This window comes from Polypterus senegalus, chromosome 10 (assembly GCF_016835505.1).
Source record: "Polypterus senegalus isolate Bchr_013 chromosome 10, ASM1683550v1, whole genome shotgun sequence".
Lineage (NCBI taxonomy): Eukaryota > Metazoa > Chordata > Cladistia > Polypteriformes > Polypteridae > Polypterus > Polypterus senegalus.
In genome coordinates this window covers 145,310,660-145,338,381 of record NC_053163.1, presented here as the reverse complement: position 1 = coordinate 145,338,381, position 27,722 = coordinate 145,310,660, and the positions used below count along the sequence as shown (strand labels likewise).

At 43.9% G+C, this 27,722-nt stretch overlaps 1 protein-coding gene across 3 annotated transcripts in view; it reads left to right on the top strand.

The window, feature by feature from the left end:
• sema6bb (sema domain, transmembrane domain (TM), and cytoplasmic domain, (semaphorin) 6Bb) overlaps positions 1-27,136 on the top strand; it is a 200,791-nt gene extending 173,655 nt beyond the window's left edge. For all 3 annotated transcript variants that reach the window (XM_039766984.1, XM_039766986.1, XM_039766983.1), the window contains exons 10-17: positions 1,077-1,294; positions 3,314-3,445; positions 3,551-3,697; positions 3,857-4,036; positions 10,379-10,519; positions 10,704-10,781; positions 16,513-16,571; positions 21,639-27,136. In XM_039766984.1, the coding sequence (XP_039622918.1) occupies positions 1,077-1,294; positions 3,314-3,445; positions 3,551-3,697; positions 3,857-4,036; positions 10,379-10,519; positions 10,704-10,781; positions 16,513-16,571; positions 21,639-22,636 (1,953 nt within the window). In that variant the 3' untranslated portion in view covers positions 22,637-27,136. The remainder of the gene's footprint in view (positions 1-1,076; positions 1,295-3,313; positions 3,446-3,550; positions 3,698-3,856; positions 4,037-10,378; positions 10,520-10,703; positions 10,782-16,512; positions 16,572-21,638) is intronic.
• The last annotated feature ends 586 nt before the right edge of the window (positions 27,137-27,722 follow it).

Sequence of the window (27,722 nt, the reverse complement as noted above, 5' to 3'; positions counted from 1 at the left end):
TCATCATGCACTGTTTGATTTATTGAAACACTTAGTAGAAAAATGTGACGGGCTTGAAATCATTTGGATGATATCCTTGGAAAGGAAAAAATCTACGATGTAAGAACCTGACATTGCAGACTAAGGAGGAGGAGGAAGTTAGGAGGACGAGCTGACACAACTTGCATTGCCGCACCCACCACATGACAGATCAACTCAGGATCCCAGATTAGGACCCGAGTGCAGCCATGCGACGGGTGACACCTCAGCACCACACAAGTTCAGATGGAGGTTTTTTATGGTGGCTGGAGTGCCAATTCTGCCACCAACTCCCAGGTTTTTCCTGCAGACTGGCCAGGTTTGGTTTCTAATTAAGCAGTTGGGTAGACACTGCGGCCCTCCAGGAGCGACTCTGCCCACCCCTGGGTTATTTCACCTACATGCTGGTTCCACAGTCACCATTTGTGTTGGAAATAGAGCAATAATTTATATGTATACTTGCATCTATTTAATTTCTTTTTTGACCGGGAGAATATTAGCATATACGGTAATACGTGTTTGTTGCTGGGTATAACTAAAGTCTATTAAAATAAAAAAAAGACTTCATAATTATTTTATTTTATTCAAGAACACTGTAATAGCCTAATTTAAGGCATGCAAAATTTAAAAAGTACACTCATGGGTCATTTATTCTCACTCCTTAAAAAATACAAAATGAACTGAACATGAACGAGTTCAAAATTGAAATGGTGAACTGTGCACGTGAATTTATTCATTTTAATCTGTGAACTGAAATTTGAGCTTTAGTTCTTGTGAGGTGTGAACTTGCACAACACTACTGAGATACCTCCACGTGATGTTCAGCTCGTTATTCCCTCTTCTCCTACCCAGCATGGTTAACTTTGAGATAAATTCCATGTGTTCCCCTAAAAGCTCAACGCCTTAGAGGCCCACAGATACCTGAAGATGAAACTTGACTTTCGAGAAGCCCACTTGCTTGTGAACTCTGAGGGACTTCATGCGTGGCATAGAAAACTGTTGGCCATATTTTCTGTTCATTGTCAAGGCTGGTGATGTCCTCCATTTTTTTTTTTCAGATCTTAATATCCCGTGTTGCACGGGTTTGCAAGAATGACATGGGTGGCTCACCGAGGGTCTTGGATGGCCAGTGGACCTCGTATCTCAAAGCCACCTTGAACTGTTCGGTGCCTGGAGACTCGAATTTCTACTTCAATATTCTGCAGAGCATGACCAACATCGTGACCATCAATGGCAGGGAAATGGTGCTGGGAGTTTTTTCCACCCCGTCCAACAGGTGAGAAGGAGATGGAGGTTAAAGTGCATGGACTATTGGGACAGTCCCTGGTGGGGTACGCCACTGTCAGGCCACAAATTTGTGAGGAAGGTGATGGATGGAGAATGATGACTTTTCCTTTCTGAGCTCCCCCTACAGATCAGGTGACTTGCTTGGCCCCTAAGTTCCTCCTTTAGAAATGCCCTTGGACATGTTTTGGGTCATTATGGTGATAAAAGGGTGCCCGGCGAGCCAGGGGGTATGGAGAGATGGTAGCATCTTCTCCTTCAGTGTTTCACAACCCATCTGTGAATTCATGACGCCACCATTGAAGTCCCTGTTCCCTGTAACACTCATGCTAACCTACAAAGGGACACCACCACCACCGTGCTTTACTGTGGGTACCATGTGTGGTTCATTGTTAACTTTGTGCCACCACTCCAAAGTGTAGACTCCCAATAGGTCTTCACCTCTGTTATCGTGGGCCCTGGCAAATGTTAAATGGGCTCCATTTGTGCATGGACTTGAGCAGAGGCTTCCTTGGTGGGCGACACCTTTGCATGTCACTCCTCATCAGTGTATGTCATATTGTGTCACCGGAAACAGTGCCCCCAGTTTGGCTCTCCCCTGCTTTAGCAAACTGCGATGAACCGGCATGGTGACTTTCCTCCACTCTTCTCACCACAAAGCACCCACTTTGACGTCTTGGCTTCCATGGATGGCTTGGACGTCTCAGAGAGCTTCCCACAAACTCATCATTTTATTAGCAATGCTGTCCTCTTGTTTTTGTAGGCCGTGACCTTATCTCTTGAGAAATTTGTCTTCCATGTGGTGCCATTAATGTCAGCGCTGACTGGGAGGGGATTTCAATTGTTGAATACGTGCCCCCTCCTCAATTTCCAGCTATTTGGTGGTCACCTGTGTGATGATCGATTCGGCTCATCTGTTGTTGAATTCCTGTCAGTTAACATTTTATCAAGAACTCCATTGGGGTGGACCTATTTTTACACCACGGTCAAAATTAATTTTGTTAAAAATAAAAATTTCTAAATGTGTTTTCTCTTCTGACAAATCTCATATGCAACCAATAAGCCAGATTATGACAGACTGGACCCTCTAGAAAGTGTTCATTCTAAAGGGAGAGCGATGATCTTCTGAAAATGTATCTTTCCAGGTTTACTCATTTATGCTGGGCACTGTACTTTGGGGCACCAGTCTCCTGGCCGGGACCATCGCCTGTGTCAGCCCCCCATCTGGATACAGCAATGGGGTCCACCTCCTTCCATTCATCCACATCCATCCATTACTACATCTGCATTCATAAACCACAAGCAACATGTATACGCTGAACCAAAACCAATTCATATTCATGTTGTCCTGCCACAAATGTTTTTGATCCCTGTATTTCCCTGCTTGAAACTGTGGCACACCCTCTTTGGGGTGGGCTGCACTGTTAATCACAGCTCAAATGATTGTCCAGCCTGGCAGTGGTACTGGTGTTGTGCCCATTAGTTTAATAAGAGCCCCAGACACTGGTGGCATTAGAGATGTGCTTGGTGCCCATTCATGCCAACCCCTTAGAGATGTGCTTGGTGCCCATTCATGCCAGCCCCTTAGAGATGTGCTTGGGGCCCATTCATGCCAACCCCTTAGAGATGTGCTTGGGGCCCATTCATGCCAACCCCTTCGAGAGATGCGCTTGCAACCCCTTAGAGAGATGTGCTTGGTGCCCATTCATGCCAGCCCCTTAGAGATGTGCTTGGGGCCCATTCATGCCAACCCCTTAGAGATGTGTTTGGGGCCCATTCATGCCAACCCCTTAGAGATACGCTTGGTGCCCATTCATGCCAACCCCTTAGAGATTTGCTTGGGGCCCATTCATGACAACCAACCCCCCATAGGCTGATTGTGTTCAGCTGTTCAAACCGGGTAAGCCAAGTCTAAACCTAGAGCCCCTCTTACCAGCCAGTTGCCAGCTTTGATAAAGTCCACATCTGCCCACTAATCCCACCCGGCCGTCTCGTCTTTTGTCCTCCCCAGCATTCCTGGCTCCGCGGTGTGTGCTTTCGACTTGCAGACGCTGAGTGCAACTTTTGACGGGACCTTCAAGATGCAGAAATCCTCCGATAACTATTGGACCGTTGTCCCAGATAACGATGTCCCCAAGCCCAGGTAATAGGCGGCCGTAGGTAATCATTTTACTTGTGTTGTCACTTAGTCACTTTTGCTGGGAGTTTGTCATGAAATGCAGTCACCTCTTCCCACCTTCCTTTTCAGACCCGGAACTTGTATCATCCCAAACACCACTTACAGCTCCAAGAATCTTCCCGATGATGTGCTCAAATTTGTCAGGGAGCACCCCTTGATGAACGATGGAGTCCCCTCGCTGGGGAACTATCCTGCGGTCGTACGAACGGTACTCCGGTAAGTCACATAATGCAGCACGGGTGTGAAACGTGTCTGAGATCCCTGGGTGGTAGTCAGCCGGCCTTGCCCGGCACTACATCGGTACGTCCCGCTCTGCTGGCTAACATGCATGACTGGCCCGCCACGTAATAACGGCTCTGTGTGTGTGATCTCCAGGTACCAGTTCCGCAAGATCGCCGTGGACACGGAGGCCGGCCCTTATGGCAACTACACGGTCCTCTTTCTGGGCTCCAGCTCTGGCATCATCTTCAAGTTCCTCTTCAGCCCAAATCTGACCCCGAATATGCCCAGCTCCACCATTTTTCTGGAAGAGTTTGACAGCTTTAACCCTGAGAAGTAAGTTTTTATATTGCAATCTGTTGTCTTGCCTGAGTGTTGTGTCACGGAAGAGGTTTTTATAACGAGTTTAAGACGAGTTCGCATAACCTGTCTGTCCACTCCGACTCCGGTTGACCGAGTGTGTAGAAACTGAACACATTGATTCTTCCACAGAACGAGTTGAGAAAGCTCATTTTTCATTGCGGTCTCTTCTGTGTACGAGTTTTTCGAATTTCGGAAGTCTTCCACAGAATGAGTTGAGAAAGCTCATTTTTCATTGCGGTCTCTTCTGTGTACGAGTTTTTCGAATTTCGGAAGTCTAGAAGCTTAATTCCTATTCCCTTTCCTAGTTACGATGAAGATGTACGTCTTTGCATCCTACGAACAATTATACTCCAATTTTAACTTTCCTGCAACACATTTCTTTCACTACCTTCAAGTTAGAAACTTTGTTAAACAAAACCTGCCCAATTTTCCTCACCTCCCACCTTTTTCTATTTTGGGAAAAATATTAATCAGTCTTGAGGACTCAGGCAGCATTTCTGTAATATATGAAAACTAGGGGGCTTTGCCCCCTGCCCGCTTTACTCGCCAACCCCCGCCCAAGCGCTACATGCCGTTGTGAAGAGGGGAGTTGAACGCATCCCAAGGAAACACATTCACTCCTCCAAAACCCCTCTTAAACGGCGATACAATGGGAAACAAGTAACAGTTGTTGTTTTACCTCCTCTTTGCTCGATCAGCTGCTGAATTGCTGCTGCTGCCGTGCCGCGTAATCTGAATTTCGTACCACGCTGCAATCGTTAAAAAGCCTGTACAGCAGCTGTCCTTTTGTCTCACTGCCTTGCCTCTCTTGCCCCCCCAGACATCCTCAAACACTATTCGATCTCTTTTTCGCTGTTCCGTTATTTCACCGAGTAATTTTTTTCCGTTTGTTTGCGCTAATGTGATCTTTATTCTCATGTTGTCGAGACTTTCGAATTTCCCTATTTCCATTATCTCTAACCTGCTCTGCACGTGTATCACGGGACTTGCTGCCAAAGGTTGTAAGTATGACGTGACTTATCCGTTTTGCGGGGCGTGAAGGTGTCGCTCTGTCTCTGTTTAAAAGATCACGTCTCGTCGCAGTCTTGTCCAAAGTTTTTTTTTTTATACTGGGGAGGGTCACCTTGTAGTCATGTACAATAAAACCTCAATTATCTGTCACTTGATTAACCATCAGTGCCCATTAACCGTTAGGGCAAAAAAAAAACAAAACATTGCGCACGGCAGCGACTACCCAGCACCAACGTGTCAGGCCGCATTGTGAAATCACCGTGTCAGTTACGTAGGTTTAGTTTTAATAGCATTTCATAGATTTTCTCTTTTGGCATCTTTAATCCACCATACATTGTAACGGCCGATAAACATATGCGTGCAGTGTTGGAATTGTCACAAAAATTGTAATTATTAAACATGTACGAAAAGGCGAAAGTATCGCTCTAATTTACAGAGTGTGAAGAACAACAGTGAACGATATAAAGCGCGATGCGGACACAATTGAAAAACACGTCGAAAATGGAAACCACTGACGGTATTGTTATTCTGTATTAATGCAAATTGTAATTTTCTTTTTTTTCATTTCTGTTATGTTTTGTTAATATATTGTGACGTGCAAGGAGCTTGTGATGAGTTGTGTGGGAGCAGAAAGGGCAGAAAAAATGGTGTAAGCGTTGGGACTGAGTGAGGGGCGGACAGAAATGACAGCAGAAAAAGGAAGGTGCGGAGTAGGGAGTCAGGGGACAACAAGCAGGAGTGTCTGTGGTGTACAGAAAAACAGGAACGTGAGTGGCAGGAGATACGCTGACTGGTAAGGAGAGTTTACTTTTACCGTTGTGGAGCTGTGCACCGTAACCCACATAAGACGGAGCAGAAGATGGCCGTGTTATTGCGACACTTCCCCCATTTTCTGATGTTGCTCTTAAGACGAGGCATATTTATTATAAAATTCTAGGTGGGGGTTTCGCAACACGTGCTTGTTAGATACACCTGATTGGCTGGCTGTCGATACTGTATGATGGATGAGTTCGCTCGGACTCTTTCATCTTGTTTGATTGAGTATGTCCATTTTCCCAAGCAATAAAGTTTTTGATGTTTGACGAATCTCCTGTCCCAAGCTGTAAGCTGGATTTCTAGTCCCGCGGCATCTCCAAAGTAATTGGATACAGCCTGAAGCCTCGCCATGTCTTCCTTTCTCAAGCTGTAAACCAGTTTAGTCCCGGTGCCCATCTCTTCACCGGTGAGGAAATCATCAGTAGAGCTTGAGGCATCTCATCAAATCCTGCTCAGTTCAAACCGATGGCACTGCGATTGATTCTGTTACAATTCAGGAAAACCAAACGCTCTGACGTTAAACGGCCCATGCAAGTGTCCTGCACTGAAGTTCATCTTGTTTTGTTTTGAGCAAAATATAATGGAAATATGGACAAAAAATTGCAGATTTTGCACATCAAAACTACAAGGTACCAATTATTATGGAACAAAGACTCAAGTAAAACATAGAAAGCTCCTGTACCTCTGAGTTGTATTTACTTATTACTTATTACGCTGGTCATTATGATAGAAATTAATTCATTTTATTATTATTTTGTTAATGTATTATTTTTTTTGGAAACAAGTACGACTATTAACTAAACTGATCTACTGTATATCATTTTTAATTAAAGTAGCTGTTTGGTTATCCGTCTTTTCTCTCATCCGTCACAGCCTCGGTTTCGACCCCAGACAAATAATCGAAGTTTTACGGCACCGAGAAGGACCAAAGTGTGTTTTATTAAATTTTTTATTATATTTATTATATTTTTCGAGTTGACCAGACATTTTATTAAAAACAAACAAATCAAAGGATCACAAAGGATTCCTCATCACAAAGCTCATTGGATGCCAGTCTGCCCACAGACCCGAACTGCCACCTCCGTCGGTAACGGCAGTTCCTGGAATGCCAGTTCACCTCAGCTTGGTGCTTTCATCTCCACCTGGGTGCCGCTATGCCGCGGGTCCTCCTCTCTACTTCCTTCTGCGGAGGATCTCCAGGCTCCTCTGCTCTCTTTCCTTAAAATCGAAAGATCTGAACATGGCCGCACCCTACAACCTCCGCACCTGCCCCCTTAGGTACACCAACAGGGCCGACACGATGTGCCCTCTCACCCTAGAACACCTCTAAGCCAAACTGGTCTTCTCATAAGCAATCGTTGTTTCATTCTAATGTTGCCTCCCCATCAGCACTAACAACCCACCTCTCTTATATTGTGAACTCTAGTTAATTACGCTGTCACTCTCCTCCTGTAATTAACTTGACATGGGCGATCACACACACATGCACTAAGACATTGGGGAAATGCACTAAAACCCATTAAAATCACTGATAAATGAAAAGCCATACAAGTAATAAAATGCCCCCCAGACACGACTCATCACAAGGTTGGCAAAGGAAAAAGAGAGGAAATTGTGTGTCGGAGTTAAACCTGTGAAGGCACTGCTTTGAGGCTGGAACTGTGTTTGTGTGGTCTGAGACGCCCCCTTCAGGTCACAAGAGTCATTACTGTCATGACTACCTAACTAACACTGTAAATATTGACAAAGCCCCTCAGTGATTCGCTGTCTGTTATGGTCGGACGCAGACTTTGATTGTAAATCTGCAGCAAGTGTTTCTTTAATAAATATGAACTACGATTAAGCCGTAATGCCTCCGTAGTCAGCAACTAGCGATAAGACATCAGTCGACACAATTTTTACATCACTTGAGTTGGAATCTGCTGTCTGGGAAAGCCACTGAGCCGCCACAAGTCTACTTGGGCTACACTTTTAACTGCCCGATGTTGTAAAGTGCTGTTCTGTACTTTGTGTTCTCTAATAATACATTGATATAACTGTGACAAAAATATTCAATAACAACAATGAGATATTCATCTCTGATCAACAAAAATAAGTCTCCCAACTTTTAAAACCTTTTTTACATAAGTCCCCAAATGCATCCTGACCATCGAACCATTTTCAAATTTCTTCCTTTGAGTTTTTTTTACCTGAGTTGAAAGGTAGGAGTGTTTTTTTATTCATTTGATGAGCAAAAGACTCTCATGATGCTCATTCATTTGTTTCACAAACTGAATCACTGAATCATTACCTGAGAACAAGTCACATGATTCTCATTCATCTGATTTGCCAAGGACCACTGTAATTGTCATTCACTTCATTTGTGAACTGAATCGCTGAATCATTAGCTGAGAGCAACTCACCCAATTCTCTTTGATTTGACTTGCCTACAACTTACAATATGCTCGTTCATTTGATTTGTGAGGTTAATCACTGATTTATTACCTTATACCAAGTCACATGATTCTCATTCATTTGACTCAGGAATGACTCCCATGGTCCTCGTTCAATTAATCTGTGCACTGAGTCACTGAATCATAACCTGAGAACAAGTCACACGATTCTCGTTCATTCGATATGTGAAGTGAATCACCGAATCATTACCTGAGAACAAGTCCCATGATTCTCATTCATTTGACTCAGGAACGACTCCCATGGTCCTCGTTCAATTGATCCATGTGCTGAATCAATGAATGATTACCCGAGAACAAGTCACACGATTCTCGTTCATTTGATTTCTGAAGTGAATCACTGAATCATTCAAGTCACATGATTCTCGTTCATTTGATTTGTAAACAATCAGTGTGATTGTCATTCATTTGATTTGCGATCTGAATCGCGGAATCGTTAGATGAGAGCAACACCCAATTCTCGTTCATCTGCGTCGCCAGCGACTCACAATACGCTCGTTCATTTGATTTGTGTGAGGTTAACTGATTCATTACCTTATACCATGTCCCATGATTCTCATTCATTTGACTCAGGAACGACTCCCATGGTCCTCGTTCAATTAATCTGTGCACTGAGTCACTGAATCATCACCTGAGAACAAGTCACACGATTCTCATTCATTCGATATGTGAAGTGAATCACCGAATCATTACCTGAGAACAAGTCCCATGATTCTCATTCATTTGACTCAGGAATGACTCCCATGGTCCGCGTTCAATTGATCCATGTGCTGAATCAATGAATGATTACCCGAGAACAAGTCACACGATTCTCATTCATTTGATTTCTGAAGTGAATCACTGAATCATTCAAGTCACATGATTTTTGTTCATTTGATTTGTAAACAATCAGTGTGATTGTCATTCATTTGATTTGCTATCTGAATCGCTGAATCATTAGCTGAGAGCAACTCACCCAATTCTCGTTCATCTGAGTCGGCAACAACTCACATTGTGCTCGATCATTTGATTTGTAAGATTAATCACTGAATCATTATCTTGTACCAAGTCACATGATTCTCATCCATTTGACTCAGGAATGAGTTCCATGGTCCTCTTTCAATTGGTCTGTGTACTGAATCACTGAATCATTACCAGAGAACAAGTCACACGATTCTCGTTCATTTGGTTTGTGAAGTGAATCACTGTATCCTTACCCAAGGGAGAGTGACACGATTCTCGTTCAATTGATTTGCTAACTGAATCACTGGATCATTACCTGAGAACAAGCCACACAATTCTTGTTAGGATTCTCAAATTTAGTGTTTTATTTTAATGATGCACTGTATTGTCATGTGTCATACGTTCAAAGAAATTAATACTATAAGGTATGAATAATCAACATAGTTAATATGTATCATTTAATAAATTTACATTAAAATATAATAAGCATTAATTAATTTGCAATTTTTGCAATTCATTCAAGGGGGACCCACCCTAAAAGCCTTTGTTTGTTTATCATTGACGAATCAAACAAATGAAATGAATTGCTTCACTTAATCAGTGAGTTAGAGAGAATCAATTCAGTAAAGTGAATCGAAATGCCCATCGCTAGTGTGAATTGAACAGAAAGTGAGATTGAACTTTGAGTCAGGGGGTCTGGGGGGGGGGTTTCATTTAGGACGATGGAGGTCTTGAATTCTATACTAGTAAGCCACATGCCTTTTAATAGTATGTTCCCATGATCCCCCTTTCTGACCTGCCAAACCCCTTCAATAGAAAATGCGAATTAAGAGGCCAATCGCCAGTAATAGGTGGTCAGTAAGACAAATGCAAACCCTGGAATCCCCAAATGCAAAATCCTTCAGCTGTAATTAAGCACAGTGTTCAACAGGTGGTGCCCTTTCACGGCGGTGGGAGAGCCACAACTTGAGGATACGGCCGAGGCTGCAAGTGGAGGTGTGACTGGCTGGACTCAGGATGAGCTAAGCAGTGAATCTGAAATTGATGGACTCTTAAGACATGGATCTCTTTTTCATTTTTTTTTTTTCTTTCTTAGGTGTGGGGAGAACAGCTCGCAATTCAGGCGCTTGGAGCACCTGGTCCTGGATAAGCCCAGCAACTCCCTGCTGGTCACCTTCCCATTTTGTCTCATTAGGGTCCCTGTGGCTCGGTGCCATCTTCACACACTCTGCATGAAGTGAGTATAGAGGTGAGGGTCAGCTCACCACCAGCAGGGGGCACTGTCTGGGGGTGGGGGGGGCTGTGGTGGTCTTGGGGAGAAATTTCCATTTGTTTATTTTAATTGAATTTTTTTTGTGCACACATCATTTTAGTTGCTTCTTCTTCTTAGTGACCATTTATAATTTAAACCTTTTTCCCAGAAACTGTATTTCCACCCGGGACCCTTACTGTGGCTGGACGAAAACCAACACGTGTACCTTTCTGGAGCTAGGGGCCAGGTGAGCAGAGCAGCGAAAAACCTTTTGAGAATGCTAAGCTGTAGGCTAAATTGCAATAGTGTGAAAAAGTATTTGCCCCTTTGTGATTTCTTTTTATTATCACAGATGTCTGACATTGAATCCTTTCAGGTATTCAAGTAAGGCCTCGTCCACACTGTTTTTAAAATCACGGACGTTTGTCTCCATTTATGCCTTTTGCCCTCACTACCCTGGTGCTTTAAATACCCTGTGAATGGAGATTTTTGAAAAAGCTCTCCAGAGTTGTATACTTCTAAATTTGAAAATTCTGACTGTAATCGCACTGTGATTGGTTCATGGTTATTCCGTAGCCCTTTTCTGATTGGATCCTACTCATTGCAACATCTCATTCCCTGATTGGTCACCCATCACCAAAGAAGACCCTAATCCAGCCTAGTGGACACAAAGGAGTTGCTTTCCATGGCGCTAGTCGTGTACACATCTAAATCATGTTTGGATACACACATACATGTGCCACAGGAAAATAATTTAGGAGTTACTCCAGTTTTACGCTAAATCTCGTTGCCACGTCTTTGAGAATTTTCTGCCAATGTGTAGGCAAATGTGCGCGTCATATGCGTTTTTAGTCATTTTAGTGTGGGCCAAAACACTTTCAGAAAAAATTTTAAAATGCTGCCATGGATGGAGATCGTTTTCGTGTAAACAAAAAAAATTTGGACGTGAGCGTCAGTAGGCTTTGTGCCTTAGGAACCAAGTTACCTGAACTATTCCAGAACATTTCAGTAATTACCACTCTGATGCTGATCTTTCTGATCATAGAATAGGTCATTACGATAGCAATTGACAAGAAGAATTCATAATTAATTACAGAATTACGGTGTTTGAGGGCTCATCTAGAGCGCCTCTTTCTCTTCCATGATTTGGCTCGTAAACTAATCATCTCATAACAGGCTTAAGTGTCGAGTTTGGTGTTTTTCCGTCCAGCAGTTTTAGCTTGAGACCATCCTCAAGAAACTTTGAAACACATTCAGACACACACACTCACCATCGAGATAGTGATGTTGTCGGTATCAGGGGACCCTAAAACATCGAGATCCGTTAAAAACTAGAGAAATTTTTGACGAATCTAAAGCTTTCGCTCCCCACCAGTACATGATGGGTTATGGCAGAGGAGTGTGCAAAGCAAAAAAAAAAAAACTTTATTTAAGGAGAACTTAGTGTGGACGTAGGCCAAAATCGAATAAGAGACGACGAGTGCCTGAGTGAATGAATCAATTTTACTTGTGTCCTTTATTGAACGAACAAAATCATTTAACATCAACTGGCGCTGTGCAAGCAAGAAATCATCCCCTTGAACTTTGTGTTCTCTTGAAAAAGAGAGAAAGATTTGAAACAGAGGACCAGGAAATGAGACGTAACCTAAGACGTGCAAAGATCTTTACCGGGAAATCGAAAAAGTACCTAAAGACTAAGCAGAAGCCTTAGCCAAAAAGTCGTTAACAACAAGAGGCAGCGGTAAAGAAATGTTTGCGAAATATGTCCGCAAACTCTAATCGAAAATGGCTGCCAAGATGACCTTTGTACCCATTTTTTTAGGAAATGACATTGACACACTTGACCACAACTTTTGAGAACCTGACCAGTGTCAGGACGTGGAATCCACAAAATGGCGTCAAAACAAAACAGTAAAGCTGTAAAGTAAATTTAGAAATGTTAAATTGATGTTCAAAAAATGAAATGCAAAACTACTGAATAAGCGGTAAACATCCAGAATGATCATAAAAAAGGGAAAACAGGAATTTGACCTGTATGTGTATATGTGTTCCAGGGAAGTTTGTTCTACCCTTCAATACCATAGAATTGTGTCCATTAGATGAGGCTCCAGGCAGTCTTCAGAAGTCATTCCTGCAAGCAATGGGCCCAGGTCCACCTCGCTCGTACGTTTGGAGCTTGCCCTGTCGTCATCCCACGGATTAGTGTGCTTCGGCCACAGTTAGGGATCCATGTATTCTCAATGTAGGAGGTAGGCAAACAGGACAAACATCTTAACACTCCCAGAGCTGATCTTCCCTGGGCCCAGCACATCGTACCTCTCCCCGAATCCCATCTTCCAGAGCTTGCATCTTCTCAATGGTGGCGTGCGCCTGGACCTCCTTTTCCCCAGCCCTGTGTGTGCGGTTGTACTATTGGGTCGGGGTTCCCAACAGATATTAAAATGCATGTTGCTGCCTCGCAGACAGCCAGGAATCCTGCTGACTATGCCACTTGTGGCCTGCAAAGGTGCACCAGCTCCCCAAACCTGACACCGACTGTTCTTTCATGCCACACAAGGCAACGCTTTCCAAATCATTTCCCTCCAGCACCAAACAGCACATAGCACTTTGTCCTTTTCTTCAGCATCTCTTTCTCTGCCTCCACTCTTCCCAGAAAGCTTCATTCTCTTCTCCCGAATTCTGGCTCCCGGAATAAAGGCAGTGGGGTCCTTTTATGCTGCACCCAGGAGTACTTCCAGTGGCCTGTTAACGTGATCCAGAGGCACTTCCAGGTGAGGTGGGAACCCAGAGAAGTAGGGCTCTGGAGTCCCTGCAGCACCCCCTGGCGGCACCCATGGAACCCAACAGGGCTGTGCTAAACTTCCACTCCCATGAAGCCCTGTAGGAATGAGAAGCACCACTGCAACCCAGGGGGGCTGCCATCTAGTGCTCTGGGTCTGTACATGTTCTTTCCCCAAATCCTTTCCAATATACAGGCATCTTAGCCAGGAAAAGGCTGTCTGCCACAATTTATATATATATATTAAAAAGTTTATAATATACATAAAAAAAGGCGGCACAGAGGCGCAGTGGGTAGCGCATTTAGGAAACCCGTGTTCACTTCTCGGGTCCTCCCTGCATGGAGCTTGTATGTTCTCCCCGTGTCTCCCACAGTCCAAAGACATGCAGGTTAGGTGCAATGGCGATCCTAAATTGTCCCTATTGTGTGTGCTTGGTGTGTGTGTGTCCGCGTCCTGCCCAGGGTTTGTTTCCTGCCTTTGCGGCCTGTGTTGGCTGGGATTGGCTCCAGCAGACCCCCCGTGACCCTGTAGTTAGGATATAGCAGGTTGGATAATGGATGGATGGATGAATAAAAAAAAAAGTGTTTTTCAGCAAAACTAAAGTTTCTCAAGACACAAGTCTGAAATTAGACTGTTCAAAACAGCGACACTTCTGATTAAGTACAAGTCCGGCAGGAAGAGGTGGGTCCAGGTGGATGGACACAGGAAGTGATGTCAGAGGTGATAAGGTTGTCAGTCATCCGGTCTGCAGAGCATCCTGTGGATCTGTGAGGAATCACCACCACCAGAATTATTAAACTGTCACCAAAGCACATGTGTGTAACAATAAATATATTTTAAAATGATAAGGCAACACACTAAAGACAAACTGGGGCACCAGCAGGTGATCCCTGTATGCTATAAGAAAGATGCACACTACAATCGCAAAGTAGAAAATTTAGAGGGACGTCTTTCCAAAGTCAAGTCCATAGCAAGACTGTTGGCTAGATGGAGGCGTGGCCCTTATTTGGCTTCTTTCCCAGAAGGGGAGGAGTTTCCAGGGGAAGCAGACAAGTTTTCATCTACCATCAAGCCTCAGTGCCTCTGGTCTGCGGGTACAAGAATAGAAGATGACGGCGCCCTCTCGCGATTCAAAGTGGTATTGCAATCTGTACACAAGCCTAACAATGCCTACTAGTGATGGGTCGTTCTTGAACGATTTGTTCATTTTGAACGAATCTTTAATGTGACTCGGGAAGAACGAGTCGTCTTGTGGGAGTGATTCGTTCAGTCGCGCATGCGCATTTGCGCAACTTCCTATAGTTTCTGTATTGGAATAAGCTTAACCAAGTCAGTCTGAGCCGGAAACAGAATTGATTAGTTCATTCCTCGAGTCTTTCGAGTCGTTCGTTCTTTTGTCACGTGACTACTTACCGGCTCAGTACCTCAGTCAAATACTAACGTAAAATTCCATTTGTTGTATGTTGGATCATATTTAGAAATTATCATAAAATTATCAAAAATATCTAAAACGCATTTTCTTATAAATAAAAAAGGTCTGTCAATTTCTGTCACTATGATTTTGTTACTGTTTCTTGAGGATCGGTGGTGTGTTATTTTATAAATAAATAATCCTGTTACAAATAAATTATTGATTAATTATTGTGATCAACATTTGTGTAAGCAGTAGATGTGTTAGGGAGGTAACGGGTAACATTTTAATTATATTTTGCTAAAATGAACGAAATGACTCGAAAAAAGATTCGTTCATTTTGCTGAACGAGACTCAAAGGTCCGAGTTGGTAAAATGATCCGAACTTCCCATCACTAATGCCTACTACTCACCTGTGTGGGACAACTTATAAATATATATTTCTACCCCCTGACTGTTAAAACTCTGCGCTTCCCCCCAATCCCCCCACCAATTCAATACATAGTAGCCTATTTATATGCAGTACATTTGTTACACTATTTTTGTTTTTATTATTAGTTGTTATTTATTTATTTATTAATTTCTGTTTCATATTGTTGCTATCCCCTATCCTAATATTTATTTATTTATTTATTTAGGAATGACTTGTATTGCCATCCTGGGGAATGTTATTTCATGCCACTGTGAGCTTCAATACAGCGTATGGGTGACACGGCAATAAAGCCACTTGACACTTTAACCTCGCACGTTCTCTTCCTGATGGAGTGTTAGGCAGAAAAGTCAAAACGGTTATGTAATTGTTACCTGTAACTTGTTACCTGTCTCACTGTCCCCTTGGGGTCCTCCAATTGGTAAGCCGCTCCCAGACTGGGACTCTCTTTTAGTTTCACTGCTTTACTTCAGTCCAGCTGACCACCAACAGAGGACTTCACATGACATCCTTTGTGCCCTTGTGGGACTGCAGCTAGACCAGGAATGGCCAATCCTGCACTACGCAGTGTTATTAATCCATAATCAAACACAGTGAGAGAGACACATAGTCGACACATTGAAGATAAGCTTTCACTCAAAAATGATATTTACTGTATTTGCATAATAGCCAGTATCAGCAAACATAACCAGCACAAAGAATTTTAAAACCCGGGTGGGTTCATGCCACCTTCATTCAGTTCCAGATGGCAGTTCCTTTGTTACAGATTGTATTTCCTTAATCAAAAAGTAAAAAAAAAAAACAGATTTCTTGCCAGAGACAGAGCTCCTTGGAAAGTGTCCAGCAGCTAAGCCGACTTATAGCAGGCACCATTGAAATGTCTGTGGCTTCTCTCAAAGTGCCAGAAAGGCAACAAAGCACCAACAGAACAAAAACTACACCAACAGAACAAAAACTAAACTAAAAACACAGCTAAAAAACTGAACTCTTCTTAGAAAAACTTCTAATAAATGGCAGCCACTCTACTCTCTTTCCCCATTTTCTCACCCAGATTAAGCACACGTCTGGCTTACTGTCCGCTAGCAAAGTAGCTAACACTTTTACAGTTTCTCATTGCACAAGCTCCAAAGATGTTGGCCACGGGACTCCAAAGCCACAAAGTGACAGTACAAAACATTCCAAGGTGTCCTGATTTGCCTTTCAGTTTTCCCAGAATGCACTTTACTCCCGTCCAGCTTGAACAACTCTTTCAGGCCTTGGCTGTTTACCTTAAATCTGTCATTTAAAAAAAGGTTAAAGCATCCCTCCGGCAACCCCAGCGTTTTAGGTTTGTAACTGTTTGTCGTTTTTCTGACAGGTACCCCTTTGTTCAGGATGTGGATTATGGAGACACGTCTCATTTGGGATCCTGTGAAAGTAAGGATGGTTCAGCTTTTCTCACTTGTGGTGTGGTCAATGTTGTGTATGTGTGAGAGAGAGAGAGAGAGACTTTGAAGCCCCTCCCCTAGAATGATATCACAAAATACACCTTGAAGCCCCTCCCTCCATGCTGACATCATAAGTGTCACTTTAAAACTTCACTCCTCATCTGTCCTGACTCGACAGGAAAACAGATGATTAATTTGGTGAGCAAACCAGAAGAAGCAGGCTAAAGGCAAAAAAAAAGACCGAAACCCAGACGAGAGGCAACAATTAAGGTCAAATAACAGGCAATAAGTCGAAATCCAGGCAAGGCAAGAAGAGTAAACACCCAGTAAGCCAAAAATAAATTTAGGATTTTATCTACAGATGGGATAAAACTCAAAAGGCTAACCTTTAAATGCTGTGTGCTGTGAACCTGGAGACCACACCCCTAGAAACACGGGGCGTGACCCTGACAACAGTACACAATATGGCTTCCCTAGCTACAAAACATAGCCATGATGCCGTCCTTGGGGTTCACATCACAAGCTACACCTTGAAGCTCTGCTTCCCCAGGCTGACATCTTGATATACTCCTTGAAGCCCCTCCTCCTCAGGCACGAATCTTGACATACTCCTTGAAGCCCCTCCTCCTAGGCTGACATCTTGACATACACCATGAAGCCCCTCCCCCTGAGGTAGACATCTTGACATACTCCTTGAAGCCCTTCCTCCTCAGGCAGACATCTTGACATACTCCTTGAAGCCCCTCCCCCTCAGGCAGACATCTTGACATACTCCTTGAAGCCCCTCCTCCTCAGCCTGACATCTTGATAAAGTCTATGCACCCCTGTTAAAATGTCAGCTTTTTGCGTGCTCTAAAATAATGAAGATCAGTCCTGTCAGAACGTTGTCCACCTTTTTTTTGTTAAATATTTAACATTGTTAAAAAGTAAATCACATTATTTTGCTACTTTCTTGAGTACTCTTATCAGTTTGTGCGTCCATCTTTAAGGAAGCCTTGGTCAATAGCTGGGAGCGATTCCGCGGTGGTCTCTTTCTGTGATGACACATACACAACACTTCATAAGCCAGAAGTTTCAATAGCATTATCATCCGAGTTTGTGGACAATGGAAAAAAACAGTGAAGTTATTACATATGTGATGATTTTGGTAACACATTCTTTCTCTTTAAATTACAACAATTTTGATTCACTGATGTGAACTCGAGAGGATCCAAGCACAAAGAACCCAGAAATACTCCAAATGCCCACTAGAGGGGGAAATACCATCACAAACCCAGCTAGTCACATAAGTGGCAGTATGGAGTCTTTAGAAATAAAAAATATTTATTTTCAGAAAAAGCAATTAAGCCCCAAAGAGCTCAAAAGGCACAGCAGGAAATGTTGGAAAAGGCAAAACCAATCCAGGCAAAGAAGCAGCAATCACAAATCCAGCAAGTCAAAAAACAGAGCACAGAGATCAAAAAAATCCAGAAATTCCCCAAATAATCAAAGAGTAAAATACTCAGGAGATCTCACCACCACCTTCTTGAGCGTATTCAATGAACCGCAAGGGACTGTAGGTTGCCCCTGCCTTTAAAGGGCTGAGGGATGTCTCTTGATGGTGAGGGACAGATGGCCCCACCTCTTGGGGGACCACCCACTAAACAACAAGGCAAATTCCAAAAGATACTTAGACATAAAGAAACTAAATAATCAGTATAAAAAACAAACAAAATAGACACAAAAAAGACATTGGAACCGAAGTTAGGGGAAGAACCCTGGCTAAAAATCCAACATTGACATTTTGTGTTTTATTAGCATTCTTCTTCTTATTATTATTTGACCTTGGCTTAATTTAACGTTATCCAGCTCCTGATTCTGTTTTTACCCTAAAAACTGTTGTTACCCACTGAAGCCATTACATCTTCACTGTCATCATTACATTAGAACATACACTTAAAAATCCCTCCCCTTGGTCTAACATCATAACAAACATTTCAAAACTCCTCCCCTGGACCTATATCATACACTTGAAAGGTCCTCCCCCAGGACAGACATCATAACATACACTTCAAAGTTCCGTCCCCTGACCTGACATCATAATATACACTGTAAAGCACCTCTCCCTAGACTGACATTATAACATGCACTTCAAAGCCCCCCATCTTGGATTGACATCATAACAATAACTTGAAAACTCCTCCCCCTAGACTGACATCATAACATACACTTCAAAGCTCCTCCTCCAATCTGACATCATAACATACACTTTAAAGCCCCTCCCCCTGGACTGATAACAATAACTTGAAAACTCCTCCCCTTGGACTGACATCATAACATACATTTCAAAGCCCCTCCCCCTGGACTGACATCACGGCATACATGTTGACTGAAATCATTACATATATTTTGAAGCCCCTCTAGCTGGACTGACATCATAACTCTTAAACCCTCCCCAGACTGACATCATCACATGCATCTTGAAGCCCCTCCCCATGGACTGAGATCTTGAAGCACACAGTCAGTCGATGTGCCATTCCTTAAACTGACCTTGTGTTATGTTATCCCAACCTCTAACCCCCCCACTCCCCCCCAGGTGTCTCTCTGTGTTTTCTCCCCTTTTCTGGCAGCAGCCCAGCTGCCCTGGAGCAGACACCATTGCCCGCCTACTCTCTTCGCTTCTCCTCTTCTCCCTGCTAAACTTTACGTGGTTGAGAATCAGACGAAGCGTCCTTAAATCTTGTGACCTAATGGGCTTAATGTAGCGAGAGCCGGAATTGTCAACGGAGGTAATGAGGCTAACTGCGGAGCTCTGCCTCATCCCATTAGAGAGAGGGAGGATGCTGAAAGATAGAAATGCTGGAAACGAGACAAGACACTTGGAGGTGAAAAAAAAGAAGACAAGAACAGAGGTGGTGTGGGGGGGGGTCCGTGGCGGAGGGGGCTGTTTGTTCTCAGGCGCTTGCTGTCGCTCTGTTGGCCAAGTTAATTGCAATTGCTAGCAGCGGATCCGTTAACTCTGTCGCTGCTGCAGCTGGAGAGGAGGCAGACAAGATTCTGGCACTGAACACCCAAATGGGCCTCGGTCAGCCCAGTCTAGGGGGCAAAGGGGGGCTTAAATGTAAAGGTGTTCACTATAGCAGGGCACTATATAAAATAAAGTAAGGTGGACCTTGTGTTTTAAAGTCCAAAATGTAACAACTTTGGGAGACACAGCAAACCTTCTTACAACGACACATTTGGATGTGCCATCCTGGAGGAGCTGGACTACCTGTGCCACCTGAATCAGCTGCAGGTGCCACCTCATGCTACCAGTACTGACAATGTCAAGGACACTAGCAAAACGCAAAACTAGAGAGGAATCAGTCAGAAAAGGATAAGGAGAGAGCAATTGTCTGTGGCCACCACCTGCAAAACCATTCCCTGTTTGTGGGTTGTCTTGCTGTTGCTTTCGTGAGTTAGGAGTCCTAAAAGCAAATAAGATTCAAAGAAACTTTCAAAGAATTGCCCCTCTAAGGGTGGGGGAAATGCCATCAAACCCCAACTAGATACAAGAAAGGACCCAGGAAAATCTTTATAAGATAAAAGGTTTATTTTGACCAAAGGCTCTGCAACAGGTGAAGTTCCGTTTAGCCCAAAGTTCAAATATCCATTAACACAGTCCCAGTACAGAATCCAAAGACGTAACAAAACGCAGGCTGGAAAAAAATTAGGAAAAAAAAAACAACAGCACAAGCAGCAGGAAACACCAGAAATCCTCCACTCCGGGAACTATGGAAGGCTCCTCCCATAAATAAGGTGGAGGAGGGCTGTTCCCGGCGGTGATTGGCAGGTGGCCCCACCCCTTGGGGAACCACCCACAAAAGCATAAGGGGTATCACCCTAGTTTTATTACAGCAGAGTGGTGGCTCTGAGGCGAAGGATCTGTACTAGCAATCAGAAAGTTGCCGTTCAAATCCCAAAAAGACCAGAAGTGACTTGACTCCATTGGGCCCTTAACCTGCAGTTCCTCCATCCTGGGTATGACGCTAACCTGCATCCAGCCCTGCAAGCAGGTCCTCCAACTTGCAGAGAAAACTCGGTGGTTGGTGGCAGGATTTGCACACCAGCCTGTGTAAAAAAACTTCACACTGTTCAGTGTGGTGCTGAGGGGTCACCCGTTGCACTCGGATGCCAATCGGGGTTGTTCATTGTGTGTTGGATGCGACAACACGCCATAATCAGCACACACTCCCAACCTCCTCCCCCTATTAACACAAAGAAATACAAATAAATTAAGTAAATAAATTACGCAATGAAAACAAAAAATTGATCTGTGAACCTCAGCCAGGGTGGGGAAATGGTGGCTGCAACATGACACTTGCCTCTCCAGGTCACCTGTGGTCACTTTTTATTTGCACCAAAACAGGTGAAGTTGATGCTCACTCACTCCTGCTTCTTAACTGGGCAGGCTGATACTGACTTGGTGGTCCCCATGCAGTTTTTTTTCAGCAGGTCACATGTGATTTATGACAATGATTCAACTATGTCACTGTACAGGTACAACAAAATGTGGCTATCGCATTCCCCTTGGGGTCAGGGCACAGGGAGTGCCCCCTCTCCCCGGACCAATTAAAGGGTAAGGGGTCTTGCTCAAGCGCCCAACAGAGTAGGATCCCTTCTGGCAGTAAAAGAATTGGAACCGGCAACCTTCTGGATGCCAGAGCAGATCTTTAGCCTCAGAGCCACAACGATGCCATTCTAGGTATTTATCATACATGATGCAATATTTCATACATGTTATTTTTCATAACTAATAAAGTGGGGTAGTAATTCACTTATATCTTTTAATCTGGGGTCAAAGGCAGTGTTATTCAGTGCTCCATAGTAATCTGGACTGTATGTAATATTTTGCACCTCTTATTTATCATATGTAATAATCTCAAGCCGGACGCAGTTTTAATAGGTCTGGTCGTATGCAGAATTTCAGAGACTGTGTACTCACCATGCCAGGCTGCCACACCGCTGCCAAGATTGTTCTTTCATTTAGGACATTTCCTCCTCGCCTGATGTTGTCTCGTCTCTGACTTTCTTTCAGGGCTCCAGCAGGAGAACTTTGTGAAGGACCCAGATGGCATGGTCTCTGTCAACATAGTGGTGGCATCGGCGGTGGCCGCGTTTGTCGCTGGCGCCTTGCTGTCTGGCCTCTCCGTCTGTTGGTTTATGAGGCGCCAGCACCAACTTCGGAATGCTGTCAACTCGGGAAATTCAAGATTTCGAGGAGAAACAACACAAAGCATGATTACGCACTCGACGGGGTCGGTAATGAGCGTCACCCGACCCAATGGAGGCTACGGTGGAAATGACCAGGCACCTCCCAGGAGCCAGTCGGAAACTTTGCTTTCACCCCTGATAATGCAGAATGAATGGCAAAAGGCCATGATGGGGTTGACTTCATCGGACGTTGACACCGAAGGCATCTTGCCCACTCCAGAGCAGACCCCGCTTCAGCAGAAACGGCGACCGCCTGGGCTGCAGCTGAGCGGGCTGGATGGCACCTGGGAGCAGACCGCTGTGTACTTCGGCTCGGGCCCAGTGGCCTGCCAAGGTTTATCCACTTCTGTTATGTACCTGAGCTCCAAGAACCTCCCTTCTGCTGTCAGCATGGGAAGGGGGGTCCGGCAGTCCTGCGTGGACCGAGGCAGCACTTGTCAGCTGGCAGACCGTCCATACCTTGCGCTGGCCATGCCGGAGCATCGGCCTATGCCATCTAACCACAGGAACTCTTCGGGGGACTACCCGTACCCCGTCACCCCAAAGGACAGCCCCAACAGAAGAAAGGTGGTCTCTGCACCCAATACCAGTCTGGATTTAGGAGATCACATATGTGGTAACCCTGAAAGCCTTCGTTGTAACGGCAGCAGTTCTTCCTCCATGCGGGCCAGCAGCCAGCACCTGCACCACTGCAAAAGTCACAGCCAGAGCAGCCAGCAGACGCAGCAGGGCAGCCTGGGCCTGCTGAGCTCGTCTCTCCACCAGACCTCGTTTCACGGCCTGGCAGACTTTGGCAGCGAAAGGACTCCTACAGGGCAGTGAGGAGCACGGGGAGGGCCAAGATGGAGAGTGACCTGCACACAGTTTGGAAATGAATTGCCGCTCTTCTTTGCCGGTGAGGCTACGACGCCACTCCCCCCGGTGGGCTGAGCTTCTCACTTCCTTGCTGTGTTTCTCGATTTACCCTTTTTAGCAAGTGAGCCGAAGTCCACACGTTCAGTCTACCTCCACCGCACCTCTTGAGGACAAGGCCGACCTGCCAGGCAAGGGGGCATCACCTCCTGCTGCTGCTGCTGCTGCTGCCCCCCCCAGCCATGTACTGGTCCAAGGTGGCACCAAGTGCCAGGAGGAGAAAACATCTTTGTCCTTGGAGAGCTGAAACGGGGACTCGTCAAGCCGAACTGAAGCTCTGTAAATTGGAAACACAGCATTTTATTTAAAAAAAAAAAAATAATAATAATACAACGAGTAACGTGAATGTTCAGTGTACGCCGTCGGGACGGGATATCCAGTAGGCAAAAATACAAAAGGAACGGGGACTTCTCCGAATGTGACAACCTCCACAGGAGGGAAAACTGCAAAAAAAAAAAAAAGAATGCCTGGGAGGTACCGAAAGTGGGAGGAAATCGAGGAGCTGCGGCCCCCCTTCCGTGCCGCCCCGCAGAGAACAACAACTAGGGTTTATTTGTTATTCAAATTTTTGAAGTTTATAACTGTCGAAAAAAAATGGAGAAGCCAGAACCCAGGTGGGTGGTGGTGATGGTCTGGCACTGGAGGTCAGGGCAGGGAGCGACCCACTTGACCTCCTTCTCTGTCTCTGTGGCACTTAAGGACTTTTTTTGGGGAGGGGGGAGAATTTAAACATTCAGATGCCATTATTGCTGTTATTTATTTTTTTGAACAAGAAGTGCATTTCCAACACGGGGTGTTTACTTATCTTTTAATGCCTTGGAACGGCGAGGATCACTGATGCCCTGTGTGGAATTATTGGCTCATATGCATTTCATTTAAAGAAAGAAAGAAAGAAAGAAAGGTGTTTCTTCCAGGGGAATTCACACAGACAGACAGCTTCTCTCATCTCCACAATACAAGGATAAATCACAACTAAAAATAATAGATGAGAAATGTACATCCGTGGGCGAGCACATCTCATCTTTCACACGTTTTTGGAACTTTACGTTATTATTACAGAAGGCTTCTAACCACAGAGGCACATGACAAGAGCAGCCATTCAGCCCAATGAGTGCGGCCATCCCATTCACTGAGATTCTCCATTAGAACATTGTGGCAGTTCTGATGAGAACAGACCATTCAGAGCAACCAGCTTGTCCATCCCGTTCACAGAGAGTCCAAAATAACGTCAAGTCGAGATGTGACGGTTAGAGCAGTTGTGACAAGAACAGGCCATTCAGCTCAACACGCTAACCAATCCTAATCACTAAGATTCTACATCACACCAATTGTGACAAGAACAGGCCATTCAGCTCAACACGCTAACCAATCCTAATCACTAAGATTCTACATCACACCAATTGTGACAAGAACAGGCCATTCAGCTCAACACGCTCGCTAATCCTATTCACCAGGATTCTCCATCAAACCTATGGTGACAAGAACAGACCATTCAGCCCAATAAGTGCTGCCATCCCATTCACTGAGATTCTCCATTAGACTATCAAAACAATTCTGATGAAAACAAGAGATGCAACATCAACGAGCTCGTCCATCCCATTCACTGAGATACAATAGTCCAAAATAACATCAAGTCGAGATCTGAAGGGCACTTATGACGAGAACAAGCCATTCAGCCCAACAAGCTCGTCCATCCCATTCACTGAGATTCTCCATTAGAACATTGCGGCAGTTCTGATGAGAACAGACCATTCAGACCAACCAGCTTGTCCATCCCGTTCACAGAGAGTCCAAAAATAACATCAAGTCGAGATGTGACGGTTACAGCAGTTGTGACAAGAACAGGCCATTCAACTTAACATGCTCGCTAATCCTGTTCACCAAGATTCTCCATCAAACCAACTGTGACGAGAACTGGCCATTCATCCCGACAGGCTCATGCATCCCATTTACTGAGATACAATAGTCCAAAATAACATCAAGTCGAGATCTGAAGGTTAGGGCACTTATGACGAGAACAGGCCTTTCAGACTAACAAACTCATCTGTCCTATTCATCGAGATTCTCCTTTAGAACATCAAAACACTTCTGATTAAAACAGGCTGTGTAGATCAATGAACTCATCCATCCTATTCACAAAGACAGTCCAAAATCACATCAAGTCAAGATATAAAGGTCAGAGCGCTTATGACGAGAACTTGCCATTCAGCTTAACCAGCTCACCCTCCCTGGGATACTAAAACAGGTCATGCAGATCAACGAGCTTGCCCATCCTATTCACCAAGATGCAGTGGTCCAAAGTAACATCAAGTCAAGATCTGAAGGTTAGAGCGCTTATGATGAGACCTGGCCATTCAGCCCGACAAGACTGAGATGGTCGAAAATAACATCAAATTGCCCGACAAGCTCGTCTGTCCCATTCACTGAGATTCTCCATTAGAACATCAAAACTCTTCTGATTAAAACAGACCTTTCAGGTCAACAAGCTCACCCATCCTATTCACTGAGATGGTCCAAAATCACATCAAGTCGAGATGTGAAGGTTTAGCTCAGTTGTCAGCCTGACAAGCTTGTCCATCCTATTTGTGGAGATTTTCTCTCCATTAGAACATCAAAACAATTACACACAGAGCAGGCCATTCAGCTCAAAAAGCTCACCCATCCTATTCACAGAGATGGTCCACAGTAACATCAAGTCGAGATGGGAAGGGTGGAGCAATTGTGACACAAAGAGGCCATTCAGGTCAACCGAGAATGGCTCATTTGGCCTAACTGGCTTGTCCATCCTATTCACCTCAATTGTCCAAAATAACATCAAGTTGAGATTTGGAAGGCCCTAAAACCCACCTCTCCACCACACTATTGGTCCTTTAGTCCATATATCTGTTCCTTTGATTATTTGCCTGAAGAAGGAGACAATATTCCAGCAGAATGTGACTTGTTGAATATTCATGGAGTACGTACAAATATGATAGTTAAAAGTGTCAATGGGAAGAAAGGAGAAGTCAGTACCAGATAAGGGTTACGTGCTGCCATAAATAAATCACCCATTTGTTATCAAACTGGCTTAATCCAGTCCGGGGTCACAGAGACAAATAAATCATAATCATATTTTTAACAATGAATAGCAAACCATATGTGACCCTGAAGCAGATAACAGGGCTAGAAAGTGATGAAAGGATGCATTTTGCAGACACACAATTCTCAGCCCTCTGATCACATTCATACACCATTCAAGTCGTATTTTGCGCATAATTCTTAATACATACTAATGATCCTATTTGTATTCTGACTTAGTACATTTACATATCTACTATGCACACTATGTGATACCAGATTCACATTCATATTATCTCATGCTAATTATCATATATGCAGAATACATTATGTACCCTGATCCTCCTCCTGTAAAGTGTCCTTAAATCCTGCTAATTATTAGCACAAGTTAATCCTGTAAAATGTTACTACAATACGTGATCATAATCCTGAAATGAACTAAAATTTCATGCACTTTATCGTAGGGAGTCTCACCCTGTCCGGGTTATAATAACATAAAATATATTTAATATAAAACTGATGACTGCGAGTAGAAACGACCCAACGTATAGCGCACATTGGAGCCACACAGTGGTCTCAGTCCGTTACTGCAGGTGCTCCTCAACTAGGGGGGGAGAGCCATTGTGCAGGAAGTCGCCAACTCTCCTGGGTGACCAACCGTCTGTTCTGCCACTCCACTTTTTAATCAGTTTATTTAGTAATAACAATTAAATTTAAGTCGTGCTTTTCTAGACATTCAAGCGCTTTGCATAGACAGAAGGGAGCCACTTCAGCCCCCACAAATGGGCACCGTCCGACTGGGTGGTGTGATGGCAGCCATTCTTGCACCAGCACACTTCAGCTAACAGGTGTTGAAGGGCTGAGAAAGATAATTAGCCAATTAGAGACACGATGATTTAAAGGGTCACAATGGACAAGGTCATGGAGGGCAATTTAGCCAGGGGGGGGTCACCACACTGATTTCAAAAGATGCTCAGGAATCTTTAATGACCACAGAGAATCAGGACCGCTGTTTGACGAAGAATGGCTATTTCAGGGGTAAATATAAAGCTAAGGGGGCTACTTTTTAGCACGTAACAGGTACGGTGTTGTGCATGAACATTACACCTTGTTATCCTCCTGATCCCACATACAGTAGGTTTCATTCATTCACCTTAGTAAAAGGAAAACGTCTGTGTGTCGGTCAGGTTGCTAGGTCTCTGACATTCCAGTAGACGACTTATCACAAACATTAACACTGCTTTTATGAATCCAATTCCAAAAGGTGGGAGACAGAGATACATGCATTGCATTTGTCATTCCAGCAGATGACACATCACAACATGTTAACACTGCTTTTGCCAAAAAACATTTAACAGAGACATATGCATTACATTTGTCATCCTAACAGATGGCACATCACAAACATATTAACACTGCTTTTATGAACCAACTGGCATATAACAGACATACATGCATTGCATTTGTCATTCCTACAGATGGCACATCATAAACATTGACACTGCTTTTACAAATCCCGTACCCAATGCCATATAACAAGAGACATACGGATTGCATGAGTCATTCCAACAGATGGCGCGTCACAATCATTAACACTGCTTTTATGAACCAAATAGCATATAACACACACATATGCATTACATTTGTCATACCAATAGATGGCACATAATAAACATTGACACTGGTTTTACAAATCCCATACCCAATGGCATATAACAAGAGACATATGGATTGCATTTGTCATTTCATCAGATAGCACATCATAAACATTGACACTGCTTTTATGAACCAAATGACATTTAACAGACATATATACATTGCATTCGTCATTCCAACAGATGGCACATCACAAACCTTATCACTGCTTTTATGAATCCAATGCCAAATGGCATATATAACATATATAAAATTGCATATTATTCCAACAGATAGCACATCA